The following is a 19,710-nucleotide window of genomic DNA, read 5'->3' as shown; positions in this document are numbered from 1 at the left end:
ACATGAAGCAAATTAAATTACTGCATGAAGAGTATAAAACTGATATGTATAGTTTCTTTCATTTATAAACTCGTGTAATTACTAGAAGAGGAATTTTTAGGTTAATAAATGAATTTATGAATTAAATACCTAAATTTGCACTTAAATAATTAAAAATAAATGCTAAGAATGACCTTCAAGAACACTTTTCATGCATTACATTAAATTAATAAAATGGATTTTATCAATATAATTTTAAAAATTTTCTGAATGTTGATAACAACAGCATTTTTATTCCCTATATTCAACACAGACACTGAAAAAATGAAAATAACAGTTTCTTCAAGATGTCGCACAATTATCATCAGAACATATAGTTCAATGACAATGAAACAAAAATCTTGATACAGTGTCATTCCAAACATAACATACTTTCAATTCAAATATGACAAATGAGGAGTTTTAAAAAACCTAATACATTATTAGTTATACACATCTTTTATTTACGCAAAATCCAGTTCCTTGGAGAAAAGGAAAATTAAAAAAATAAATAAATAAAAATTATCTATAATGCTAAAGAACATAATGCTACATATTAATAAACATGATATAAAAATAAGCATAGCGGATATGTAAAAATTCAGAAGGTATTGCAATAGTTAAGAATATAATACTAGTTACACATGCAAAATGACAGTAAACATTTATTCCACATACATTAACTTTTGAATCCTTTTATAAATATATGCCTACCATTAAAAATCCAAGTCACATTAGGAGCAGGAGCACCTGAAACTTCACACATTATTTGTGCATCTTTTCCATCGAGAACAGTAACATTAATAGGGCGTTTAATAAAATCAGGAGCAGATGCTAAAGAAATGAGAGTAAATTTTGAAACATATAAATCTATAGGGAATAAATTATGGTTTTGTATTAATATATATTTCAAAACAAAGGCACAAAAGCATAAATCATTGAATTAATTAAGAATATTGTGTAGTAAAAATCACTGATTTGAGTATATGCAGAAAATGAAATTAAGAAAGACCAAATAAATGAATTCTTAAAAAAAAAATTAAAGCAATCATTTAATAATTATAAAAAAAATATTACTGTATCATCCTTCACTCATACATTAAATCTTCACTTATTTTACTACATTAGATTTTTATTTAATATGGCAACTGTAAGTAATACACTCATGTAAATAAATTAAGGATAATTCAGAGTCACGCGGAAATCAAACTCTAAAATAAATATATCGCCTGTAAAATCACTACACACATCTTCAAGAATTATATGCAAATTTCAGAAAGTAACCAGATGACACCGATGGTACTTCACGATGACAAGAGTGTAAGAGAGTGATATATAAAGAATACAGGCAAAGAAGTACAATTGTTCGCAGGCGCTTTATGAACATTTCAGTGCAATAACCGAATAGTTATGACACAAAGGACGCATTTGGATGATTTTTTATGTGGTAGAATTATCGGCGGTCGGGAATGTGGGTGTACCCAACTGGAAGTATCAGACGAACTTGGAATTGCCCAAAGTGTCATCTACAGGCTTTGTCAATGATTCCAAGATGATGGTAATGCGAGTAGAAGTTACAGCACAGGTCTTCCCAGAGTTACAGCGCAGAATGAGGACCGGTATTTGGCAGTTACTACCAAAAGAAACAGGCGGAGCACAGCCTCAGACCTGTCTCATCAGCTCTCTTCAGCCACTGGTACGACAATTTCAAGGCAGACCGTGTACAGACGCTTCGGGCAGATTGGTCTATATGCTCGCAGACCTGTCAGAGGCGTTCCGCTTACTGCAACTCACTGTCGCCTGCGGTTAGCCTGGAGTAGAGAGCATGCATTGTGGACACCGCAACAGTGGACTTGTGTGATGTTTTCCGACGAGCCCAGGTTTAGCTTGCTGTCTGATTCTCGCCGGACTTTCATATGGAGACCTCCAGGTACCCGTTACCACCAAGAAAACATCATTGAACGACATCGTTACGGTGGTGCAGGAGTGCTCGTTTGGGGAGGAATTACTCTGGGTTCCAGAACTGACCTGCATGTTCAAATTGGAACCATGACAAGCCAAATCTATTGGGACGTCATTCTGGAACAACATGTATGTTTGTTTTGGGGTGCCATGGGCGCACAATTTGTGTTTATGGATGACAACACCCGTCCTCACCGTGACATTGTAAGCGAATGCCTTTATTCGGAGGATATCACCATATGGACTGGCCAGCATTCTCACCGGACTTGAATCCAGTAGAGCACGTGTGGGACATGCTTGGCCGACGAGTTGCAGCCCATCAACCTCCTCTACATGTCTACCGGAACTTCGGAGAGCATTGCTTTTTGAGTGGTGTAATATCCTCCAAGATTAAATTGATAAATTTGATACCCAGAATGCCTAGGCATTGTACGGACTGTATTGCATCATCTACATACAATGTATTAACACTCATACCAACCATGTAATATTGGTTTTTTGTAAATAGGTTTTTTTTTGTAATTTGCTCCAGGGAGGGGGAAAAAAATCGCTTTTTTTTTTTTTTTAATAATATCAAACATATAGCATCTTTGTTTGCTCTTTACATTTTGTTTAATAAATAAGCTTTACAAATAAGTCAAATTTGTTTTGCTTCTAACTCTTCCTTTGCCTGATTTTGCATTATCCTTAATTTATGGACATTAGTGTATTTTACATTTTTAAGGAGGGGAACAGCAGTCTATACTTGCTTCTTTTCAAATTTTGATGCTAATTATGCATAATATACATTTTAGAAATTCTCTTAAAAAGTCCCTCACAGATATGTGAAATACACATATTGATTTTAAATACAGAAAATATCTATTTATTTCAAACAAAATTACTTTTACTTTTAACTATATACAAACATTATTCAAAATCTACAAATGTCCAAATCCCATACAAGATCAAGATATTTAAGGTCTTGAATAGCCAATATATTTTAAACAATAAAGCAATCTTCAAATATTTATTAATATACTTTTGCATAAAATAAATTTTATCTTATTAGTAAAGTAATAAAATTAAAGAATGCACATGTACTTACTTTTAACATGAAGCCAAGTACTAGCAGAAACTTCCCCACCAATGTTTGAAGCAACACATTGATATATACCAGTATCAGCACCAGATAACAAAGAGATCTGTAAAGTTCCATTTGCAAGAACTTCAAAACGCTCCCCTACGTTGTTCTTAATCATATTAGCATTGCGATACCAAGTAACATCAGGATCCGGACTGCCATTTGCAGTACAGGGTAAGTGAACAGTCTTCCCAATTTCAGATACTGTTTCCCTGAATGGTCCATTAGTGATAATAGGTTCCACTGAAAAAGAAGAAAAAACAAAATGAATTATTTTCTTCCTCTTAGAAATTGCTCTTCAAAGTGATTTTAATAGATAACATTTAAGTATGTAAATGGGACATCCAGAAAGTTTATCTCATGTCTACATATCACAGGTCATGCTGCTGCAGAAGGATAATGCACTTGCATGAGAGATTCACTCAAATTACGTGTAGCAAGTAGCCAATTATGTGCAGCAAATAAATTCGTAATCTGCCAATTATACACAGCAAGTAGCATTCTTAGATACAGCAATGTAATTAACTGTTGTATCTGTTGAAATAAATATATTTATGAGATAATATTCACTCTCTATAGACAGCTCCAGGAAAATTTATTTTCAGGAGGCCCTCTTGTACAAGATTCTCTTTCAATTATTATGCAACATTTTTATTTTTCAGCAGAAAATATTTCAGATCTGCACAATCTATTAACATGATAACATTTATGCATCATCAATTAAGACAGCTTTCAGTATTTCCAATAATAAATTGAAGAAGTTATGATTTCTGCTTTTAAAACCAAGTAAGAAGCTAATAGTTCCCAAGTTCAACAAACCTACCTATTTAATGTGGTAACAAGTGTGATTTCTATTAACATGTATATCTGACAAATCAAAACATGATCATACTGTTTATTATGCTGCTACTTCTTCAATAATTTTGCCTTCAAAATAAAAAAAAAAAACTACAGAGTTTCTGCAAGTGGTACTAGGATGACACAGAATGATCCAAAATGGCTCAAATAAGTTTTTTTAACTATTAATCTATTCTTCACTCAAATCAGCTCATAAATTCTCAGTGTAATCTTCTACCTACATACCGTGATGCTATAACGGAAGTGGCTTTCCTCAAAGTAGACAAATAACACATATATTTGTTTACAATTTCATTATTTTACATTTTAATTTAAAAGAACCTTCACTGCAATATAAACATAGCAAAACTTACCAATGACTGTTACATTCGCAGTTGCAGTAATTGTAGCAGATTCCATCCCATGCATGTTGACTTCACATTCATACATACCGGCATGCATTAAACCTACATTTATTAGAGTGATGGTACGATTCCAAGGTGATAACAGATGAGATAAACCAGTGAGACCCAAATCTTTACCATCTTTCTTCCAAATTATTTGCACAGAATCTAAAGGTCTGAAAGACAAAGACATCAAAATATTCAATATCTACAAGTAATATAACTTTTACTCATATTAACTTACATTTATACTAACTTATAATTGAGTTAATTTGAAAAACCTACAAAATATATATTTTTATGGAAATATAAAATTGAAATAGTAAATGAGAGTTGGATGGTTGATTAATTACAGAAAATCATGCAAGGGCTATATGCCAGCACTGAAATACTTTTCTGAAGAAGATATGCTAATTATACATTAATACTAAGGACTTGTAAACTTAATATTTGCAGCAACTAATTTGGTACTCACTAATGAATGGAAAAAACCACCTGAGAAAAACTGACGAATAACATGCTATGTTGCCAAAGTAGGCAATCCAGAATTTTATGAAAATGTTATTTGCCTGGAAATCCACAAATGACTGTACACTGCCAGCAGAGAACTCAGCTTTTGTAATTCGACAGTCCTTTGTGGCTGGTGCTTATCAGCTGTTCTTAAGTAATAAGAACTTTTTCTAAATTTATGCAGATTTTAAGTTAAAACAGGTTGATGTGTACATAGAAAAGAGCAGGGAAAAAAAAGGGGGTAAATGTTTTATTATAATATGTTTCTTGCATTTATTAACCTGCTGTTTTATGTAATTTTCAATGATTTTCTTATGTGGTTTTTTACACAATTTTCACTCGATGTTTCTTGTGCTTTTAACTTTGTTGATGCTTATGCAATTTCCCACCAACCACCACTTTTTAAATAACTACTGTTTTTCATCTGAAGTTTGCAAAAAAATTAGTCGCAAATTCTGCAACATCAGGGTGGATGATCAGAGAATACCATTAATTCTTAAGACACAATAACACGCCGAATAAATACTAATTTAGAAGACAAACAACAAAAATCAGCGTTATATTTACAAAATTTCCACAGTTGAAGTGTGAAAAATCAGCGTTATAACTGTGGAAATTTTGTAAATATAACACTGATTTTTGTTGTTTATCTTCTGAATTAGTACCATTAATTCTGTTCAGCAAAATAAATTTCCTACCTAGAAATGAATTATAAAAATTTGTTTCAGTCAGGCATAAATTTATCATTATTGCAAATTTTAGAATGAAACAGATTGAAACAAAGCAGGTGCCTCTGTATAAATCTGAATGGAATTTGATCATCAGAAAATATCACTGAGCAAAAATTCTCACCTTGCATTAACAATACATTCTAAAACAGCAGGATATACAGCTTGCTTGAAAACAGAATCTTTAGGGGGAATAATTATTTCAGCTGGAACAAAATCACGTTTTTCTCCTACAAAACAAAATTAAAACAAACATTTCACTAAGTATAAGAAACATATATGAAATGATTTGAAAAATAAACACTATAATTACAGAAATAGCAATTATTTCAATCTTAGGATTATGAAGAGAAATCAAAATTATTCAAACTCTTTTCTAAAGTACACAAAAGTCTAGCACACAAAACATAAGATAATCCTATATTTTGATTCAAAAGTCAAAGTAGTTTTGATTCAAAAGTCAAAGTAGTTTTGATTCAAAAGTCAAAGTAATGAGTTTTGATTCAAAAGTATTTTCAATGTGTCAAAAGATAAATAATATATGGTCTCTGAAATTGTTCTAAAAGCTTTTTAATTTTTTAACAATATTTTTTACCTCTATAAATTAACTTGATTGAAATTAAAATTCTTCTTACTAATTACATTTTCATTACTTCTTGCCAAATTTTCCTTTTTAAGTTAAGAGTGCATTATCATTTTTACAAAACTTATATGCATAAAACTTATTTTTAAAAAGACAATTCTTTATGCTTGAAGCTTTAAGACACCTGGCAAATCATATTAATGCCTTAAACAAGCCGGAACAAAGCCTTAAAATATCATTTCATATATATAATCACATATGTGATTACATATATTAAACACCTATGATTACATGACCATATATGTCATTTCAGAAATGTAAGCCATATATGTCCATATATGTCATTTCTTATTCAAAATCACAAAATTTTCTGTGATTTTAAATAAGATCTTATTCAAAATCACAAAAAATTTTGTCTATTTGAAAGAAGTCATGCAGGGAAAAAAAAGGTGGTAAACATAATTCTTTATTTTATGAAAACTTACAATGAATTATATTCACATAATGGATAACTGATTTTTTATTTAAAACTACAAAATTAATATTTTTTTTATACTAGGCTATGTTAAAATTCAAATCAAATAATTTTGTCAAATGCAGCTTTTTTCAGCAATAATTCAGTTAATATGTGTAAATATTGTTGAATATTAGCATTTTAATTCAGAAATGTCATTTTTTTAATGAAACATGTTAAATACAATGAAATAATTATTCCTTCAATTCATCGTTGCTTTAATACTTTCTAAAGTGCCCATAAAAAAATTAAAACAAGAAACTAAGTTACTCACTCCCACGACGTCTGTCTGAATCGAGGTTTTCTAACAGACTGTAATTCTTTGGAAGTTAAAATTTATTTGGATTTTGGAGTTCCATTTTACATGATTATTCATCAAGAGTATCAAGAGTTTTCATTTACATCAGCAAGTCTTAACATGTGGTAAACATTCCTTTTGGGATACTTGACAAAAGTTTGAAGGAACATCATGAGAAATGAAGAAAAGTTTCAGATTTAACTACAAAATTGGCTATGTTGACAACGTTGATACCGTTGACAACGTTCACGGGCTATTCAGAAAGCAAATTACATTTCACTGTTGCGGCGTGAGAGACATCCTCATCTTGGTGTCGGAGTTTCTACGAATCCTTACGCATTAGGCTGTAATTGTTGCTGGTAAATATTGCCTCTGCTTTTTTCACTATGAATGTTTAAAATATGTGCAACAATAGAAAATCTTACCAGTTGTGATGTGCAATCGGCGATTAAATTTGTGTTCATAAAATAACTGAGAAGAGTTGAAGTTTACGGGGAACTTTTGTACGGTGTATGGAAATGATGTAATGAGTGAAGCCAGAGTGAGACAAAGGTGAATCATGCTTGAAAATGGCCACATTAAATGTTCATGAGGAAGCGTGATGTGCCGGCCGAGCATTGTTAATGCTGAACTGGTACAGAAAATTGACAAAAATATTAGCAAAAACCGCTAGTTCAAAATTTCGGAGCTCTCGCTAGAGTTTCTTCAAATTTCATGAACTTTATTGTTTGATGTTGTGAAGCAAGATCTAGGCTATCACAAGTTTTGGGCCAGATGGGTACAGAAACTCTTGTCAGATGACCACAAAAAGCTGCACATGGCAGCAGCTTTGATATTTCTTGAGGCATACCACAAACATGGTGAATCACTTCTTGATCGTGTCGTAACAGAAGACGAGACTTAGGTAATGTTCGTTACTTGCGAGACAAAACAATAGACTATGGAGTGGGAGTCAGACAAGTTCTCCCAGAAAACTAAGGAAATCTTTGCAAACATTGTCACCAAGAAAGATCATGGCAACTGTTTTCTGGGACAGTGAAGGTGTGCTTCTGGTGGATTACCTCGAATGTGGTGAAACAAGAAATAGTGACAGATATTGTGAAACATTAAAGAAATTAAGAAGAGTGATACAAAACAATCGTCAAGGAAAGTTGAGTTCCAAGGTTTTTTTTTTTCATTCATGACAATGCACACCCCCACACAGCCATTCAAACTCAACGGCTCTTGGATGGTTTTGGATGCGAGTTATTTGGATATCTACCGTACAGTGCGGACCTTGCTCCTAACGATTTCCATTTGTTTCCACACATGAAGACCTGGCTTGCAACACAGCGCTTCGACGATAACGAGGAACTGTATTGTTGAAGTCTTGGGCGACAAAATTCTACAACGATGGAATTAACAAACTCGTTATGAGGAGATTATGTGGAAAAATAGCTGAATAGATTGCCTTTCAAATTTGAGTAATAAAAAAAAAAAATTTACTTTTTTATTTTATTATATATATATATTTAAAATTAAAATATATATATATTAATTTTAAAATGTGAGTTACTTTCTGAACAGCCTACATAATTTCCAAGAACTAAATGATGAACAGCAGTTCTTCAGTTCATTTCAATAAATATTAGTCAAGCCTTTCTGCTCTCAGCACTTTAAAACCAAGTCCTCCTTAACCCAAAATGTCTGCTTATAATTTTATAAAGCAATTTATGCCATATTATGTGTTTACTGATCTATATAAATCATCAATGTAAAATATATGTTACTTCATCCCCACTGTTATAGTTTTTCACTAAACTGTTTACTTTGCCACATTTCACAAAATAAATTCCTAAAAAAAAAGAATAATTAATTAGCAGTTGCAACAGTTACAAACCCTTAAAAAATAGCAACATGTAAATATATTATACCTATCACTTTAAGCTCAACTATGCCACCTAAAGCTTCTTGGCCAGCTTGAGGATTTGTCAATGAAGCTTGATATTGTCCTTCATCAGATATACTAGCTGCAAGCAAAACTAAATCATTCTCAAGACTTGTAGCGTAGTTAATACCATGCAAACGACCAAATCCAATCTTCTGCCATGATACAGATACAGGAGGAATGCTTTCAACTACTGGAGGCTTTAAAATAGCAGCATTACCATCTTTAACAGTTATACTGATGTTTTCAACTGACAGTAGATCACCCATATCTGAAAATGTTTTGAAATAAAAAATACTGCATAATTAACAATGAACAATTTTAAAATTTTCAGAATAAGTTAATGTTTAGCTAACATGTTTAGGACATCATAGGATAACACAGAGATAAAAATTTTCTAACTAAGAAATATGAAATCTTTTCTATTATAGGACTATTATATAACATATGGCAAACAATTTTCTGCACTAAAGTACATACAGCAAAGTTGCCTATTGGCCACAGTTAAATTAAATATGTTGTTCTCACCTCTCATAAATATACCTATTTTCAATGCAAGTATCATCAATAAAAAGTTTTTAACATTCATCTTCGTATTTTGTTTGTTTTATTCAAACTTTCTTCAGATAGTGCCTTTCATACATTTTAGTTATTGGTTTAATGGTAGTAAAATGGCTAATGAAAGCACAGCAAATTTCACTCTCTAAGGGGAAACTGAAAACTATGATATATAATTTTTTTTTAAAGATGGGTACAAGCTTAGGGGATTCAATACTAAGTATCTTCAATAAAAAGACAATTTTTTTAAAAAAAAGTGAAATCAAATACTGAAATTACAGAATTTCACAAGTACAAAGTAAAAAATATTGATAAAGTTTTCAGAGGAGGAATTCTTGTTGAATGAATCATTATTTTCTGATAGTTGACTGAAGGTTCTTCATAGAATATTCTGTATTTTCTTATTATCCACATCCCTGGTGAAAAGTCACAAAAAATCATTCATGAGCAAAGTAGTATATCCCCTATACAATTCTATGGTAACCCATGATGTTGTAAAAAAGTATTTATGTAGCAACTCAGAAATGCACATAGGGCATATCTGTTTCAACCAGTGTAGAAATACTACAGAGATTACTTTCTGCAAATCACTGACGTTTTTAAAATAAAAAGAGATTGATATGTAAATGAGAAGAAAATAATGCAAAAAGATTTTATTACTTAAGTATTTTTCTTTTTAATTTTACTTATCAATTGGTCTTGTATGGAGTTCTTAGTGCACCACTATTTTGAAAATGCTTGTTGCTTTTTGCACATTAGGTTTTCAAAAAATTATTCAGCAACAAGTTCACTACTTTTCAGAAGGGTGCAGATAATCAGAATGTACTGATTATTCTTCACACAACTCTATGTAAACAAAATAGAAAATTGAGTGAAATTTATTTCATTCTAAAAATGCTACTAAGTGAGTAATTTAGGATTTTTAGATTGTAAAAATTTGCTGTGTCTTGCTTCTATTGATGCAATGAATTTAAACAATTTCACAGAATCAGATCCACATTAAACAATATGTAACATCATGTAGATGTTAAATGTCAAACATTCTCATATTATGTTTTAGCGATAAGAGAAAATATAAAAGCTTCATAAAATGGAGCAGGATAACTTATCAATCAAAAAACTAACTTTAAGAAAACCTACAATAACTGACACATATTTTATTTTAGCAGAAGAGTTTTCATCTAAACTACAATCTGCCTAGAATTTTTCTAACCAGTTTGCCTGACCCATCCACAAATAAATCATTTCAGATTATATTTTCAATCCCTAGATGGCATCATTTGCTTTTTTGTTTTTGTTATTTCTTTCATTATAGAGAATGCAATGGTTATCTACTAGCCATGTTCTAGAAAAATCATAAAATTATTCATCTTCTCCTTCTGTTTGTGGTATTTAACTTTCATTTAATTACAGTTGTGAAAGGCAATACTGCTTGAATCACTAAAGTGCTTTAGCTAAAATAAAATCTATGCCAATTATTGTTATTATTTAGTTAACAGTCAGTTTTACTTCACATGTTATTCTTTCTCATACAAAACTCATTTGGACTGTTATCTTTTCTGCTAAACAAGAGTACATATGAGAGATTTTTTAATGTATTAGGAGTGCTGATGAAAGAAAAGATTTTTATGAGAATGGGACACATTTGGCTCAATGGTCTTAACTTAAAGAACCTCCATGAAATACTCTGAAGCCACTTCTTAATTCAAAGCAGAAAAAGCTAATGGTATCAGTTACTCGTTCTTGCTATGAAGTTATAATTAACAGTACCAGTAAATGATCAGCAGACATGATATACTGCCATTCACAATGATGAGAGAATTCTTATCTCACTGAAATCGAAAGCCATGGAATAGAAAATCATCTTAGACAGAAACTGTAAACTAACCTCCTTACATTCACCACTTTTCATCAATGAATTACATTTCTCACCATCCAGACTTTTTTGTTGGAGACATACTTTAACAATGAGTTATTTATCTCTTGGACAGTTAAAAGATTTTCTCATCTCAAATGAGAGTGAATTGTTCAAGTATGGCATATACTGGCAAAGGGTTCAGCAGATGCTACAATTATTTTAATCAAATAAATTGAATGTGTTCCTCCCACTACTAGTTTTTCAAGAAATATATGTTTAGTCATTTAATTTAAAAGAAATCAGAATTTTCAGAAACTGTTCATTTTAAATCCTCTATCTTTCTTTTCTGTATTTGATTATTTATACAAATAAAAATTATATTCGTACAAATTATTTTGTCCTTCACAGAACATAACTTATGGCATGCAAGTTAACTGCAATTTTGATGACAGAAAATTTTAAATCTGCCATCACTATCTCTAATATTTAAATCTTTTGAAAGAAAATATATTATGACTTTTTGTTAATTAAATCTTTAAAATAATTAGAAAATATTTAACTTATAGAGTAAATTGATAAATATTAAATGCAAAAGCTACACAGAAAACAAGGGTACTTATTCCGATGACTCCTTTCTATTCGATGACTATTATTCTATTTCCCGGTGACTTTAGATTATCCCGATGACTCTTTTCATACTTTGGGATTATCCTGTCAACCATTTTCACCAAACCCGATATTATCACCAAAAGGTAGCTTCTGCGCCAATAACTGCAAATAACCGTGTAATCCTTGACTACGCAAGTTTTCAGTTTTCTTTAGCGTGTTGAAATATACCGCTTTTTTCACTCCGCTGCAAAATTATTTAAATTTGAGATTTGCCTAGCAACAAAGAGAGTGCAGTGGCATATTTTCAAGAGTATAGAATGATTTCTTCTAAGAAAATGTGCATTAATGGTCATGATATGATGTGTATAACAAAACTGATAAGCAATGGTGATGCAATGTAAAGGGGTGTGATAAACAAGTAACTGTTCAAAAAGTCATGTGGTTGGAGGACTTAAAACACTCATTTCCAACTGAGCTCCAGTTTATTTACAGTTGAATTAACATCAACTGAATGGAGAGAAAAACAGCTACATTTAACAAGAAAGACAATTGTTGACTGGAAAGATTATATACGAGGAAAGTGTGCACTCATACAGTGCGATTCGAAATAAATAGGAAGTCCAAACAAAATCGTACAGATAGACGAGAGCCTTTTCACAAAGCACAAAAACCACATTGGTCATATTCTTCCAGAACAATGGATATTATGGAAACTCTGGAGAGAGGCCAAAGAGTATTTCATCGTAAAGGTTCCCCCCAATCGGAATGCAGTAACTCGATAAAATTAGGAACAACAATTTTCTCAGACTCGTGGAAAAGTTACAAAACTGATGAACTGGATGCAGCAGGATTCCAACACTATAAAATGAATCTTCAATACAATTTTGTGGATTCTGAAACTGGTACACATACACAAAATACAGAATGATTGTGGGTTTTAGCAAAATGAAGAAACAAGAAACACTGCAAAACTACCCAAAAACACTTGGGTTTGTATTTAAAAGAATTTACATGGTGTAGAGAGCACAAGGATCAGTCCAGGATTTACATATAAAGGATATAAGCTACACAAGCTATAGCTTAGGGCCTCCACATTCTTGGGGGGGGGGGCAAAAATTTTTTTTTTTAAAAAAAGGCACCATATTTCAAATAGCTTAAGGCCTCATCAAGTCTAAATCTGGCCCTGACAAGGATAATGACTTGTTTGTTTGCACATTGAAAGCTATCAAGGATTTTTTGCTGCCAAAATGATTTATAATAATACACATGGTTAGAATAATTCAATGAGTAATTATTAAAAATAATACAGGTTTTTACTTTTTTATTCATTTCATTACACCTTTTATTATGCAGTATTACACTTAATTTTTTTATTATTATTTTATCATTAGTTGATAAATTTAATGTGTTTAAAATGTTTATTCTGTGTGTTTATTATAATGTGTTTAAACTGCCTTTCATTATGATGGCGCCAAAGGATTTGCACATTTTCGCGAGCATCTACAGGTCTATGGGATAATCCCAAAGTATCAAAACAAGCTACACTAGAAAATGTAATACAGCATAGCTCAGCACAGAAATAAATATCATGAAAAAGATCATAAAAATCAAGCTTCATTATATTTTCAGCATTAAGTACACATCTACGGTTCAAATTTTCAAGAAATGAAAACTTATAATAAAATTTCAATATAATTAATATTTTTAATGTATTTTTGAGATCTTATAATTATTTCTGATTTCAAAAGTACTCAGTGATAAACATTCGATATGAACTACATATTTGTTATCACGATTACTTACAAGCTACAGTTAATGATGTTTTCTCACTAAATACTGTGCCAGCAGCATTGCGAGCTATACACCAGTACTGTCCACTATTTTCTTTTGTGATAAGTGGTATTCGCAGAAGAGGATCTTGAGAGAAATTTCCCAAGGGCTGCCCATTTCGATACCAAAGGAATTCAGGAGGAGGAGAACCTATTGCTTGGCACTGCAGAAACTTAGACTGACGTTCAGTCACTATTCCACCAGCAAATGATGGTTGGACAAGAAAATGTGGTGCAGAATGTTGATCTAAAAGAAAAAGATGATAATATTTTTCGAGAAGTCATTACATATATTATTACATTTACACATAACAACAATCTTATAGTAAAACAATCAAAATCATTAATATCCTAAAGCATAGTAGCCAACACTGAAATATGAAAAACGGGGAATCTACTGGTGATTTTTGTTATTTCGGTGATGTTATTTCAAAAGAAATCCAAACTGATGTAAATTCACTTCATGATGATGTGTAACTCAGGTTACTAAACTATTCATAATATGTTTCTGATGCAAAGCATATTAATATTTATTATCAAAAACTAAAATTAATATTTAATTAGATATACTAAATTTTATGTTCATTGGCTAGTTTCATTTTGCAAGTTCTTACACTTATATACAGGAAAAAATGAGTACAAACAGAAAGCTCTAATTCACCCAAATAATTCTAAGTATGATAAAAATTAATGCCCATAGCATTGTATGTAAAATTTAATAAACTCAGATCAAATAAAATTCAGTAAGATGCATTATACAGTCAAAAGTCTTTAATCCGGACTCGGCGGGACTTCGACGATTCCGGATTATCGATCATCAGTTTAAATCTGGTAAGATGGCATGCAGAAATTATAAAATTAAAAATTGAAACTGTAATTTATGAAATAAAGAGCAATTATGATCTAAAGGGTATCAGAATTTACAAAAAAAAAAAAAGCTTAATATTTATTTGTTTACTTTATTAAACATTTCTTTCAACGTGCGCATGCGTAAAATGCGTAAAGCATACATTACGCATAGTCGAAGATGTGTATTCGTGATATTTATAATGACGACTCATTTAATTTAAATCATATCAAAGACGGAGTACATCGAGATGAAATACTACATTTACTAAGGAATTATAAGCCGAATAAAATAAAAACATCTGCCCTGAAGATGAGGATAGTGCTGACAGATCAATTTACAGTTCATTGCGTGCCGCGACGTCCCCCACCCCCCGCAGAGCAGCGTGAAACTGATAAACAGATTTCGGAATGGTTAGAGAAACAAAGGACATGCCTTTATCCATTTTTTGCAGCAATTCCACTTTTTGTTTGATGGACATCGAAACATGTTTTTGCTTTGTAGATCATTTGGCAGCTCCAGAATTGGAAATTCTTTTTGACATAATCGAAAGTTCAAGCTTACTTTTATAAAACTTCTCTAACAGTCTGCAAAAAATAATAAGCCGGATCCAATTAGAAGATTAAGGAACAACACAATCTGCAACATTAACTGAAATAGATAATTTTAGCTTAGCTTATACCGTCCGTTATACATTAAACGCATATGCGCATTCGTAGATGCATAATGTGTCTGTGCATGCACAGGAAGTTTGTAGCTTTGAGGTCCGGATTATGGACTTCCGGATTAAAGACTTTTGACTGTACTGATGATCCATAAAGGTGAAGGAATGGAATTTGCTCAATTTATGTTTCATTAATTTCTGATAAATATTTTCCTAAGTAAAAGTTAAATATTTAAAAACTGGGAGATTCAGAGATCGACCAGGAAACTGGAAAGTTGATGAAAAACCAGATATTTCCCAATAAAACAAAGAGAGCTGGCGTCTATGCTTTAAGGTACTTGGCATGTTTAAGGCATCTACTGATATAACGCCAACAGTATAATCCATGGCTTTGCCTTTTGCAAAAATTGTGCCAACCCTAGAAACTGTTCCGTACATTTAAGATATTGGAAAGAGAAAAATTTTATAGTTCTTGTTCTCAGTTATTTTCTTCAAGCTAAGCAAGGGTCCAAATGGCCCTTTTTTAATTTTTACTACTTCTATTACTATATTTTACTATTACAATTTTTACTATTTAATTACAGATATTCAAAAGTTCTAAGAAAAAAAATCATATTTTTATTTCTAGAAAGGTTCTAGAAATAAAAAGTCCCAAAAAGTTATAAAAAATTTCTTCCCAAAAAATTCTAGAAAAATCATTTTTTTATTTCATTTTAAATTTTAGTGCAATTTACATCATGCATGTACTAGTAAACGTAGCATGGAGCGCAATGCGACTGAAGGCCGAAACATCCCTGTGATGGGTGTCCAGCAAGAAACATCCGGTCTTTAATACGGGATATGATCTTCCCTGACTGCTAGGCAGGTTTCACAGCGTCTGCCCATGCTGAGAATGAGGGTGTCAATGAGTTGTTGAGGCATTGCTGCCCATTCGCCTTGCAGCGCCAATCGAAGCTCCGCAATCGTTACTGGTGGTAAGGTACGAGCTGCCAAGCGTCTGCCTAGAAAATCCCATACATGCTCGATGGGATTGAGATCCGGAGATCCTGACGGCCAATCCATACGTTCAATATCCTCACTCTCTAAGAGCTGTTGGGCAGCTACTGTGCGATGACATGGTGCATTGTCGTCCATGAAAAGGATCTGCGGACCCATAGCGCCTCTAAAAAGACGCACATATGGAAGAAGAATCTCGTTACAATAACGGGTCCCGTTGACTGAACCTGCGTCGAAGATGTGAAGGTCTGTACGACTACCAAACGAGAACACCGTCACCTCCATACCTGTCGCTTTCAATGATGTTCGAGGGTTGATTGCGGCTTCCCCGCTCTCTCCAGATGAGTATGCGATGAGAATCGCTATATATATATATATATATATATATAGCGATTCTCATCATATATATATATACTGAGATATATATATATATATATACTGAGAGCAGACTGAATCTGCTCTCATCTGTAAAGAGTACTCGTCCCCATTCATTGTCTCTCCAATTCCGGTGTTCCCGGCACCACAGAGAACGCCTTCTCCGATGCGCAGGCGTTAGAGGTACACACCGTACAGGGCGTCGTGCAAACAGACCACCACCGTGCAGTCTTCTGTCCACGGTAAAAAGCGATATCGGTCGTCCAGTTGCCTGTGTCGTGTGTCTAGCAATTTCTCCCGCTGTCTGCTGCCTGTTTCTTCTGGCCTGTAAGGCAATATACCGGTCATCTGCGGGTGTGGTTCCTCGTGGGCGACCACTACTAAACCCCCGGATAGCTGTTCCTGTAGTTTGAAATTGTCTCCAAAGTCGTGAAACGATGCTGTGAGTGATTCCGAACCCTGCAGCCACACTTGTCACACTGCGGCCTTCCTCCAACTTCCCAATGATTCGACCTTGGGTAAAAGCACCCAGATGTCATTTAACAGATTGATTATTCGCCATTTCTCGCTGAGGCAGCAACTCGGTGTGATTTTAACTGCTATACGGCGTGCAATCTCTTTGCCAGAAATACTGATCTTACACCGACAACATGCTCTATACTACTCAGACACTCCCCCATTACGTTTACCTGCATATCTGCGCATGTGCTACCGTACATCACCTTACTTAATCTCCTGATTTGTCTTTCTGTCCGCTCTGCCTCTTCGTTCAGCTGATATGCTAATTTTTTGACTTTGTCTTTAATTTTTGCACACCAGTGTATTTCTTAACAGAAAAAATATATTTCAAAAAATATAGTCAAAAGGTGCCAATATACTGCTGGCAGTATATTAGATCTGCTGACTAATACTGAATCTATTGTAATTATTTTCAAAGACAACAAAAAAAAAGGATGGGCAAGAAATGCCTCGACTCAGCAACAAAATACAAGCAATGAGACAAACAGAAACATGTAATAAACTAGCATGAAAATCTTATGATACAGTACTTAAGTCCAAAATCCAGACTCGTGGAGACTTTGGCAATTCCAGATTTTTCAGGTACTAGATCATCCGTTTAAATTTAGTGAGAAAACATATTGAAATTATAAAATAAAAAATATGAAATAGTGGTTTATGAAATAATGAAGCACTGATGACCACTAGCGAATCAAAATTTACAAAAAATATTGCTTATTTATTTATTTGCTTTATTAAACATTTCTTTCAACGCAAGTCGTTTAAATTCCTTCATTTTTTGTGTTAATACTTTCTCTTTAATTCTATAAATAAAATATTTCCTATCAGTTACAAAGCTGCGTTCTTCAAGTCCTGTAACTACCATGTTGAAAATTCTCACTAAATTGTCAACTGAAATTTTTTTGTTCTCAGTAACTTCTCTTTCAATTTCTCCACTATCAGTAGCGAAATCTGGATTTAGGACACAGTTAAAAGAGTTAAAGACAAAGGTTCCTATCATATGCCAAAAATTAAATCTGAATTATATTAGTTTAGTTATTTATCATACTTACACCAATTTCCTGCACATGCTTAAGACTTATCTTGAGTCTAGAATAAACAAATTATGACATATACTTGAAGCTTAACCACGGATAGCGCTAGACATTTGGTGTACCAAATTCTGTTGCCGAGTGCCTCCTTAAATCGTAACATTTTACAATCAATAAGTCATCAAAAAATGCATATTAATAAGCTTTTTTAAATGCAAGTTTGTTTGCTAGATGTTCCTTTAATTTTATGATTTTTTGTTTTCCAAAATATTTAAACTATTTAATTTTAATTAAATAATTATTAATTAAACATTTGAGTTGACACATTGTATGGTGATCATTCCAATAAGAAGGAGGTGGTCAGAGAGATTTCCTTGCCAGTTTTTGATAGCTGTAGGTCTGCCAATGTCTATACCTAGTACAGTGATGGCAATTAGTTTCACCATTCTATCAATGCACTGCTGAGTGTTAATAAAACTAATTTATTCACCATAAACCATCACCATAATGAAAAAAAAATCAATATATATATATATTGATAAATTATTTTTTCAAATGTTTGCAAACTTATCATAAAATATATAAAAGGTCATCTAAATAAATGGTGAAAGAATTTGACAGATTCCTTTCCAGAGTGCTAAAAAAGACCTATGAAAGATGAAACTTTTCTTTCATCACATTTCTCACTGCAAATGCATCTAATACTTTAAAACTGCAACAGAAAATACATGCAAAAATATTTTCATAGTTTGAAGTGTTTTTTTTTTTCCTCCAGAAAGGAAAGTTTTTCAGGTATAATATCACGTTTGCAAATCCTTTTCTCAGCGCAGGAAAAATATCAACTTTAATAATTTCCTTCCTCTAGAAAAAAGAAAATTAAAAATTTAAAGCAGGGTTTCCCAACCCTATGCCCGCAGGTGCCATAGCCCCCACTGATTGTTTAATGTGTGCGTGCTACTGTGCAATCACAATAAAAATGTTTTAGTTTTCAATAAAATTCTATGTGAAAGTTTTCTCATTTTTAATGAAATAGAAATTGTGTCCAAGACAGATAACAGCACAAAGTGAAATGTGATTGATCTTTTTTTTTTTTTTTTTTTTTTTTTTGTGTGTGTGTGTGTGTATGTGTGTGTGTGTGCGCGCGTGTGCATGTTATTATGTTATTAACTCTATCCAACTAAAAATTCACCTTGAAAAAATAAATGGTGCCTGCTGTCCAACAGATATTCTAGAATGTGCTCTTAACAAAAAGGTTGGGGACCCCTGATCTAAAAGAATGAGCTCAGTTGGAATGAAAAATTGTTCCAGAAAAGAAGCAACACCTCTAGCAAAATGCACAGTTCTTCACACTCTCATAATATAGTCACTTCATAATACAGTCCTTCACACACTATATTATGAAAATAATGTATCAAAATATTGAAACAGATTCTGGTCTCTTGTTATTCCGGTCAAATTTATATTCAAATGAAAAAAGTAAAAAGCATTTTAAATGACAGACACAAAAGTAATTTAACATT

General features: G+C 32.5%; 1 protein-coding gene across 1 annotated transcript in view; it reads right to left on the bottom strand.

Moving 5' to 3' along the window:
• sdk (sidekick cell adhesion molecule) overlaps positions 1–19,710 on the bottom strand; it is a 105,290-nt gene that overhangs the window by 74,534 nt on the left and 11,046 nt on the right. Inside the window, exons 3-8 of the mRNA XM_035361940.2 lie at positions 13,733–14,005; positions 8,891–9,175; positions 5,707–5,812; positions 4,315–4,520; positions 3,068–3,346; positions 733–852 (exon numbers count right to left, since the gene is read on the bottom strand). Of these exons, the coding sequence (XP_035217831.1) occupies positions 733–852; positions 3,068–3,346; positions 4,315–4,520; positions 5,707–5,812; positions 8,891–9,175; positions 13,733–14,005 (1,269 nt within the window). The remainder of the gene's footprint in view (positions 1–732; positions 853–3,067; positions 3,347–4,314; positions 4,521–5,706; positions 5,813–8,890; positions 9,176–13,732; positions 14,006–19,710) is intronic.

Source organism: Stegodyphus dumicola, chromosome 2 (assembly GCF_044657685.1).
Source record: "Stegodyphus dumicola isolate Sdum_Otavi_A_Nest chromosome 2, ASM4465768v1".
Lineage (NCBI taxonomy): Eukaryota > Metazoa > Arthropoda > Arachnida > Araneae > Eresidae > Stegodyphus > Stegodyphus dumicola.
This window is presented reverse-complemented; position numbering and strand designations above follow the sequence as displayed.